This window comes from Zootoca vivipara, chromosome 10, assembly GCF_963506605.1.
Source record: "Zootoca vivipara chromosome 10, rZooViv1.1, whole genome shotgun sequence".
Taxonomy (NCBI): Eukaryota; Metazoa; Chordata; class Lepidosauria; order Squamata; family Lacertidae; genus Zootoca; species Zootoca vivipara.
Genome location: NC_083285.1, coordinates 13,816,366 through 13,826,010, shown reverse-complemented (window position 1 = coordinate 13,826,010; position 9,645 = coordinate 13,816,366). Strand labels below are relative to the sequence as shown.

The 9,645-nt window shown below is 47.5% G+C and overlaps 1 protein-coding gene across 2 annotated transcripts in view; it reads left to right on the top strand.

Moving 5' to 3' along the window:
• The first annotated feature begins 3,061 nt into the window (after positions 1 to 3,061).
• The window catches only part of MAPK11 (mitogen-activated protein kinase 11), a 46,491-nt gene continuing 39,907 nt past the window's right edge, over positions 3,062 to 9,645 (top strand). Inside the window, exon 1 of one of the 2 annotated variants that reach the window (XM_035127030.2) lies at positions 3,062 to 3,309. In XM_035127030.2, the coding sequence (XP_034982921.1) occupies positions 3,197 to 3,309 (113 nt within the window). In that variant the 5' untranslated portion in view covers positions 3,062 to 3,196. Of the gene's footprint in view, positions 3,310 to 3,346; positions 3,598 to 9,645 lie in introns of those variants that run through there. The other variant, XM_035127031.2, reaches the window with a different exon arrangement.

Sequence of the window (9,645 nt, the reverse complement as noted above, 5' to 3'; positions counted from 1 at the left end):
AGAATGATAGAATGCACTTTAAAGGTATATTGTTTATGCAGTCATACCGATCTCTTCTATAATTGGGACTGCACACACACATTCAAATAAGTCACTGAGGATTCATTGGGTTCCCTGGAAAACTACTATCCAATACTCTTTCAGCAGAAGCTTTGTTCACACAGGCATTATCAGATTCAAAATATTTGGCTATTTGATGCACAGAACATGGAGACGAAAACCACCCAGCTGAGTAAATTCAGAATGTTCAGAAGAGGGTCATAGCAATATGATGTGTCCTTCTCCACTCAATCACTGCCAAGGAGAAAACACTGGTGGCCTTTGGTCTCCTATATTTATAATTCATTTGTTTCTCCAGACTACAATTTGACCTCAGACTCACATAAATTAAAGCTGGCTGTTCAGGATTTGCTTGAAGCTATTCTAGACAAAACACAATTCTACCTGGGGGAGAAACTATGAGCATCACACGGACAGTACTGGCTTTGTTATCCAAAATTATGGCAAGGTACAATAAAACAAGACAGTGGAAAATGTTGGCATAATTAAATTTGGAAATGTTCTCTGGGGTGCTGTGTTTATTAGTACAGTGGTACCTCCGGTTGCGGACGGGATCCATTCTGGAGGTCCAGTCGGATCCCGAGGTTTCCACAACCTGAGGACTGCTTCTGCGCATGCGCGCATGGTGAAGCCCGGTAAAATACTTCCAGGTTTGCCGTGCGTGCATTCTGAGGTTTACATAATCAGAGGGTTACCATAAGGTACGACTGTATTCCAAGCCATTTTAACCCCAGAAGCTGTACGCTGGCTCCCTTGGCCTGTAAAGCGAGATGAGTGCCGCAACCCCAGAGTCGTCCACAACTGGACCTAATGGTCCTTTACCTTTACCTAGGATAATATGTAAACAGCGATAGTTGCTGCTGAAAACCAAGGAGCCTGCAAAGAAGTCACTTAGGGAAGTCACTAGGAAACCAGAATTTGATGGGCCTCAACTCTGCTTTTATGTAGCACTGACAATCCGAACAGCTAGGTTGTGTGCCCTGGCGCTGAGGCGCGGAGATCGCTCCAATGCCCCCGCCCTTGCAGCGCGCAGCATGGCTTCCGTGCGGCTTCGTCACGCAGCACTCCGCCTGCCAGCCCGGTGCCCTGGTGCCCCGCGCCACCAGGACTATACCTAGAGCCGGGCCTGCTTAGGGGGCTGGTGCTACGTGTGTCATCGTCCCCACCCCAATTTTCCTGAAGGACAATTCGATTTGCAGAACAGGGCTAGGGGACCTCCAGGTGTTGCCAAAGACTCCAGCTCCCATCAGCCCCAGCCAGTGTCATTAACAGATGATAGACATTGCGGGATAGCATGAAACTCATCATCTCAGGTTCGTGGGTTCAAGCCCCATGTTGGGCAAGGATTCCTGCACTGCAGGGAAACCAAAATGCTTGTTTACAAAGCTTTTGTACTACCAACCTTACTGTATGCTTGTGAAATATGGACCATTTATGAATGCCACCTCCAACACCTCGAAAGATTCCATCAACGGTGTCTCCAAACATTTTTTACACATCACTTGTGAAGAGAGGCAAACTAATGCCAAAGTACTGGAAGAAGCAAAGATCACCAGTGCAGAAGCAATGATTCTTCAACATCAACTTTGTTGGACCGGTCCTGTTGTGCGGATGCCTGATTATCATCTTCCAAAGCAACTACTCTATTCCCAACTTAAAAATGGAAAGTGTAATGCTGGTGGTCAACAAAAGAGTTTTAAAGACTCTCTCAAGGGAAATCTAAAAAAATGTAGTATAACTGGGAAACTCTGGCCTGCGAGCGCTCCAATTGGAGAACAGCCTTTACCAAAGGTGCCATGGGCTTTGAAGACTAAAGGGAGAAATGTGCTAAGAGGAAGGCATGCTTGGCAAACCCTCACCGTGATCAACTCCTGCCCGGAAACCTGTGTTCCCACTGTGGAAGGACATGTGGATCCAAAACTGGCCTCCACAGTCACTTACGGACTCACTGTTAAAAACCGTGTTTATGAAAGATAATCTTACCCAGCTACGAGTGATCGCCAAAGAAGGTGAGGAATTATGACCCTGCTGCAGGGCCGGATTTAGGTTTGATGGCTAAGCTACTGAAGGTAATGGGGCCCCTTATATGTCCTTTGTCAACAACAAATTGTTGCTGTTGGTAACTTATGGACCCAATAGGTATCTAAAGCCATTTGTACATATTGCCATGCAACCAGTCCATGCAGAATGTAGGCAACCTATATATAGAAATGAGCAAACCAGTGATATTTTAGGGAGCTGACTAGCAGGCTTACATCATTGCCTACATCATAGGAGCCTACACAACACAAAACACTGTACAGTCATACCTCGGTTTAAGTACTCTTCGGTTTGAGTATTTTCAGTTTAAGTACTCTGCGGACTGTCTGGAACGGATTAATCCACTTTCCATTACTTTCAATAGGAAGTTTGCTTCAGGTTAAGTACGCTTCCGTTTAAGTACTCCGCGGACCCGTTTGGAATGGATTAATCCACTTTCCATTACTTTCAATGGGAAGTTCGCTTCAGGTTAAGTTCGCTTCAGGTTAAGTACAGACTTCCGGAACCAATTGTGTACTTAAACCAAGGTACCACTGTAGCTGTATGTAGGCTTTATTTTATTTATTTTTTATCTTATATTTTGGAAATGTACATCCGTTTCTTTTCCTTTAATTTTTGGGGGGCCTCCAAGAGAGTGGGGCCCTAAGCTATAGCTTGTTTAGCTTATACGTAAATCCGGCACTGGCTTCCTGCCGGTCCCTTCCAAGGGGTTCCAGTCGCAGCAATACCTGGCGGTCCACCTGGGGCTTCCTGGCCTAAGGCGCGCCAGCACTTCTTCTTTAATGGCCGCAATTCACTTCCGCCCACCTTTAGTTACAATGCTAGGGGCTGCCAGCTCGTTCTGATCAAGCCGGAGCCCCCTTTTCGAGGGGAGATCCCGCCCCTCGGCTCCTTCTCCTTCTCCCTCTCCCTCGACTTCATTCATCCTGTCCCTCCTCCTCCCTTTTCCCCTCCCCCTAACGCCTCCTCCCTGCCGGCGCTGGCTTCCTGGCTGGCTGGCTAGCTGGCTCTGCAACTTCCAGCTGTAGCTGCCTGGCTGGGTCTGAGCTTCTCTGCCTCTGCTTGTGCTGCTGCCGGCGCTGCCGGCTGGGGGAAAATGTCCGAGCGAGGCGGCTTCTACAAGCAGGAGCTGAACAAGACGGTGTGGGAGGTGCCCCAGCGCTACCAGCACCTGACCCCGGTGGGCTCGGGGGCGTACGGCTCCGTATGGTAGGTGGAGGCTGCTCCGGAAAGGGGGGGGGGCAGGACAGGAGGGCTGCTCTGCTGCGCATTAGCAGCAGCAGAAGGTGAGCGGTGAGCCCCAGGCAAAAAGGCTCCGCTCCAGCCGTGCAAGGTTTCTTCCTCGCTGGAGCTGCGGGAAGCAAACAATACCAGCGAGCAGCTCGGCGCTGGAGCCGCTAGGCCTGCCTGGTGCGTCCTCGGGCATGCATGGAAAGCCAGCGCGCACAATGGGTGCGCCCATAGACAAGGCGTCCCCAGGATCTGCATGCGTCCAGGGTTGGTTTTCTTGCGGGGGGGGGGGGGGACGACGACACCTGCGCGGATTGTACGCACGGGCAGGTTCTACGCACTGCCCTAGTTAAGGGGCCTCCCTGGGAGCATGGGCGAAAGCCAGCCATCTAGCCATGTACACCCACCGGGTAGGTGGGTGCGGAGACCACCTAGCATGTTACGTACACGTACGGGAAGGTTCGCTCGGAGGCAGGTGCGATCCCGCCCCAGGTAGCTGCTTGGTGCGAAAGCAGGTGCACAGGTGATGGATTGGCATGTGTGCCTTAGTAGGCCAGGCGAAGGTGTGGACGTTGGGTGTGCATACAGGAAAGTGTGCATATGCAATGCACAAATTGATCATATTTCACTAAGGATGATAATTTTGGGGTGGAAAACAAGAGATTCAAGGTGGGTTAGGTGCTCTGAACAGGAGCAGGTGTGTGGGTGCGCGCACACCCACACCCACACACCCCTACCTATATAGCATAGTAAGAAAATGCTTCTTCGTTTTTGTCTTGCGTTTTGTGAGCAGAGGCTGAGCGTGTATTTGCGGACAGCTGCGTGCAAGGTGCATAGTATAACAATAGGTAGCACCGCTTCCCATGGAATGCATTTGTGAGTTGACCTATAGCCCTGTGCTGTGTGTCATGGGTGGGGGTGGGCTGTGTTCATTTCCCTGCCTTTTCCCTGCCCCCACCGGGAGTTCGGAGCACACACAGAGAGAGGCAAAGCTGAGCTGTGCTCTCACAATGCCATTCAGCCTGGAATTCCTCTCGGGTTGCTAAGGGTAACCCTGGGCCATGCCAGCCATTGAAAGAGGTTTCCCCAGACTATTTTTAAGACCTCCTCCTCCTCCACCTCACCACCATCGAAGCGCACGGCTGAATGGGACTGTGGAAGGGCGGTGCTTTTATTCACACAGCCATTGTGGTCAAGTCCTAAGTGTGCTTTTAGGAACTGGGAGCAATGCATGAAAATACGGACTGACTTCCCCTCTGGATGAGCGAAATATTAAACCCAGTTCTCTGCCACCACCTTTGAGTAGCTTCAAAAGCATTGCATGGCAGCGTAAGATACATTCCTCTGAAACAGTGTTTCCCAAGCTTGAGTCTCCAGCTGCTTTCGGACTACAATTCCCATCACCCCTGACTACTGGTCCTGCTAGCTATGGATGATGGGAGTTGTAGTCTGAAAACAGTTTGAGAAACTCTGAAATAATGTAATCCTTTTCCCAGTCACTCATTACACTGCATGCATCATTGGGGGTGGGGGTGGGCTTGTGTTGGCTCTGTTGTGCAAGCCAGAAGCATTGATTTAGCAATAGTAATGATGTTAGCTGTCACTTGTTTAGGGCATGGTTGGAAACAACCAAAGTTGTGGAAACTAAGCAGCGTCTCTGGGCCTGGTGAGTTCCTGGGTGAGTGATCGGTACTCACCATGAGTCCATCTAGCTCAGAATTGTCTTCACTGACTGGCAGTAGTTATCCAGGTTTCAGGCAGGGTTCTCTCCCAGTTCTATGTGGAGATGCTGGGAATTGAAGCTGGGAACTTCTGCAGCCAAGCTCTACCACTGAGCGGTGGCCCTTCCCTAAAAATAATAATCCTATGTATAGTCCATGCAGGAAAAGGATGTGTGGAAGACAGAAATGCAATAAAGACAAGAATATATAAATACTGTAAGGTTTTCATCGCGACCTCCTGCTTTTGTGTGGTCAGTAGAAAGCAGAGAATGGGAGTGAATTGACTGTTTCCTTAATGGAGGGGTGTAAGCATTGGGACTGCTGCTGTTTTGCTTGTTCAATAAACCATTTGGAGCAGTGAATTGTGTGGATGATGCTAGTTCATTCATAAGGGTGAAACCCGAAGCTGCCTGTGGGAAAACGGCCAAAGGATCTGTCCAAACTTTGCGGTTTGACAGCAAAAACGGCAAAGAGGATAGTCAGGTAACAAAGGGCCCAAAACACTGGGTCATAAACAATCTGCAGTGTTACCTGTGCACCCTGATGGGGTCCTGTGAGTGTACAGGAAATGCGCCTTGAGGTTGTGGTAAACACCTCGCTGGATAGGAAATACTCTTGTGTTTCAAATTTCTTGGAAAGGGGTTGAAAGTAAAGTGCTAGCCTCATAATGCTTTTATGTAAGTCTTTGCTGCAGCCACATTAGGAATATGTGAGCAGCCTAGGAGCCAACTCAAGGGGGATGTGGGTGCTTGGGTACCCACAATAATATAATTGGGGGGCACCCACAAAGTCAAAGAAAGGCAGGCAGCTTCTGTGTGGTGCTGCCTCTGAAAGATAAGCAGTTCAGCTCCGCCCTCCTCAGCCAGCCAGAGAGTCTCCCTGGGGGGCGGGGCTCGGACAAGGAAACAGGGTCTCTCTGCCTCCGGCACTGTGGGTTAAACCACTGAGCCTAGGGCTTGCTGATCAGAAGGTCAGCGGTTCGAATCCCTGCGACGGGGCGAGCTCCCGTTGCTTGGTCCCAGCTCCTGCCAACCTAGCAGTTCGAAAGCACGTCAAAATGCAAGTAGATAAATAGGAACCGCTACAGCAGGAAGGTAAACGGCGTTTCCGTGTGCTGCTCTGGTTTGCCAGAAGTGGCTTTGTCATGCTGGCCACATGACCTGGAAGGTATACGCCGGCTCCCTCGGCCAATAATGCGAGATGAGCGCGCAACCCCAGAGTCTGTCACGACTAGACCTAATGGTCAGGGGTCCCTTTACCTTTACCTGAGTCTAAGCTCCTCCCCACCCCAAAATGGAAAGAAGCAAAGGAAGAATGGATACAAAACCGTATGGAATATGCAGCAGAAATGGCGAAATTTACCGGAAGAATAAGAAATCAAGATAACAGACTTTTTATAAAAGAATGGAAATGGTTTAGTGAATATTTACAGATAAATTGCAAACAGATAAAAACATTTAGCAGGATTATTGTAATAACCTGCAGTTTTTAAAGAGTATATAATTAAATGAGCAAGGTAAATGAATTTGGATATGCAGTAGATATAAAAAAAATAAAATTAAAGAACCACAGAACGAGGGGGGAAGGAAGTCAAATTTTGAAATGTTAAATTGATTGTAAAAACGAATGAAAATGTATACATTTGAAAAGTATGAATAAAAAAACTAAGGAAAAGGAAAAGGGTGTCTCACTGGGCTGTGGAAAGGAGGAGGAAGAGGAGCCACCAGCGCAACTCGGACGTGCGACATCACACACACACACACACACGTCCATGTTACGGCAGTGGGCACCCACAATTCTGGTGGTGAGATGGCTCCCCTGATGAGGAACAGTGCAACATCTCGCAATGGAAAACCTATAGGAAAGAACAAATACTTCTATCTGGAGTTTGGAGATCTTTTCCCCGTGAGGAGAGTTGAAAGGATTAAAGGGGATTTTTAAAATAACTATTAAGAACATTATGGAGAAAGTGGTGAGAGACAAACTTTTTTCTCTTATACGTTGAGCAGCAATAGGCTCAGAACAGCCGTGAAATGGAAGTGCTGTTTCAGAAAATGCAGTATCAATTTTTATGGAACTCAGGGTGCCACAGGATGGTACTGGCTGCTAGCTCAAACAGCTTTGAAAGGAGAACAAGTCAAATTTAAGAGGATAGTTATATCATCAGTTCTGTCTCCTGAATAGCTAATTGGGAATGTCCATGTTCAGAGGCCATATACTAGAAGCTGGGCTTACAAGGAGAGCAAGTGTTGCCTTCAAGCCCTTCTTGCGGGTTTCCCAGAGGCATTATGCTAGCCCCTGCTGGAAATAAGGTGCAAGCAAGCTCAATGAACCAGATGGTCTGATTGAACAGGCCTCTTCTTATGTTCTTAAGTTCTTATTTGGCTTTTGTAAGGATTACCGAGAAGTGATTTGAGTACTCAAAATGTATTATGTAAATGCCAAATGCTTTTGATGACTGGTGTTGCTACTCAAGTGATCATAGTCATTGCGTGGCGATTTTTGCTGGGACCTCATGGTGCGATCCAGGTGGAACTGGGAAGCTCTCAGTTAACCTATTTTTTTTTTGTCTGCCTTAAAGCACGAGGCTTGCTTAAACTATGATGCCACAGGTGTCCAGGACATGTTAAAAGAACTCTTTTTGCATGAGGTTGCCGTTTTGTGATGGGTAAACGCGACATCATCTGAACCCACTCAGCATGCTTCAAGCAAAGGTATAATTTGGTCGTGTGGTTTGGAGGATGCAGTTGGAAGCCCTGGCTGTGTGATATGACATGGTGGGGAAACCCAGGATTCATTGCGTTGGCATGTGCAATGCATGCGTTCGGTTTCTTGTGTGTTGCAGACAAAAGCAGCATTTTAGTGTCTCTGTTTTCACACGCTCGGCGTGTCAGTGCTACAGCAGGGAACATATTGTGCCTCAGCTGTCTAAACAATGACTGCTGATAAGACCAGAGATGTGTTTCTTCAGAAGGTTGGAACCATGGAAGCTCATGATGGTGACCAAAGAAGGCTAGTAATAATCTTGCACTTGAGAATGCCCGGCCTAGAAATGTCGGGAGCCTTTTCATATGCATGCCTCGGAAGCTTCCGGGTTCAGCCCTGAGCCTCCCCAAAATAAAAAGGGAATGTCACATAGCATTATTTTATTTATTAAATTTGTATATTGCCCCATCATCCCTCACAGGGAGGCTCACGACATGAAAATACAAAATGAGAACACAACATACATAATGAAACAGGAACAAACCAAGAAGTCCCCACTCCCACAGGCACACGTAAAAGGCCATAGAAGGTTATAGTTTTATAGAGAAACATTTTTGCCTAGTGCCTAAAGATATTTATTGAAGACACCAGGCGAGCTTCCCTGGGGAGAGCATTCCACAGATGGGGAGCCACCACAGAAAACGCCACTGTACTCTCATGGAGGAGGGCACATGAAGAAAGGCCTCAGATGATGGTTGAAGAGTCCTGATCAGGGGTGGCATTCCTTGAAGTATTCCCATGGAACCCAACCTGTGGGTCCCAGGAGGTCTCCCTTCCAGGCACTGACTGGACACAGACCTGCTTAGCTTCCAAAAGACTTGGTGGCCTCATGTGACTTCTGACCACATGTTAAGAATAGCTGCCTTATTCTCAGTCGGTCCATTGGCTTCTCTTCCTTGGTAATGGCCGTGCACTGGCTGTGGCTCAATAGGGTTTCAGACAGGAGTGTTCCCCAGCCCTGCCTAGGAATGATGGGGATTATACCTGAGACCTTCTGCATGCAAAGCTTTGCAGCCCGACCCCTTACATTGCTTACATGCCAATTCCTTAGAAGAAAAAGTTGTCTCAAAACTTTCTTATCATATCTGCTTAGCCTCAAGATTATTGTGGAGGTAAAAGCTTGCATGATTTGCAATATTTGATAAGTCACAGGGATACATCAGTTGGACAATACCATGGGAGAAGTGGTGTGTGTGTGTGTGTGTGTGTGTGTGTGTGTGTGTGTGTGTGTATTTACAGCCAGCCTCTCTTGTCAAAACATTGACTTCTTCCCTGTAGCAATGCCAGTGATTTTACAGACTCATTGTGTGAATCAGAAATAAAATTTAGTTTCTGAGAAGCCAAAGTAGCCGCGTGATACTGCGAATTATTTGCAGGACTGTTTTAAGAGCTTATTGATAGCATCTTTCTGAGAAAAGCTGCTGCAGGTTATTTGGTTCCCTGGCTTGCTTCCCTCTCACTTGCTCCCATGATTGCTTTCCCCTTGTGTTTGTGTAAGTGATGCCGCTGTTGGCAAACAGGGTAACGCTAAAGGCAGGAGAACAATGATCTCATTGGAAACAATGCTGATTTGGGGGTGAGAAACAGCCTGTGCTTCTCAGGGGGGTCACCATCTTTTTTCATAGCAATACTTACCCCTACTACCAGCCTCGCTGAGTTATATTCTGCCATACAAAACTACAGAAATGAATGATAAATCTTGGCTTGATTAAAACCAATTATTTTAGCCCTGTGTTGATTGGGTTTTCCAGAATTATTACTGTTGTCTGAAAGAGAAATGTTCAATTCTATAGACCTTTGACAGGCAATAAGGAACAATTGGGAGCAA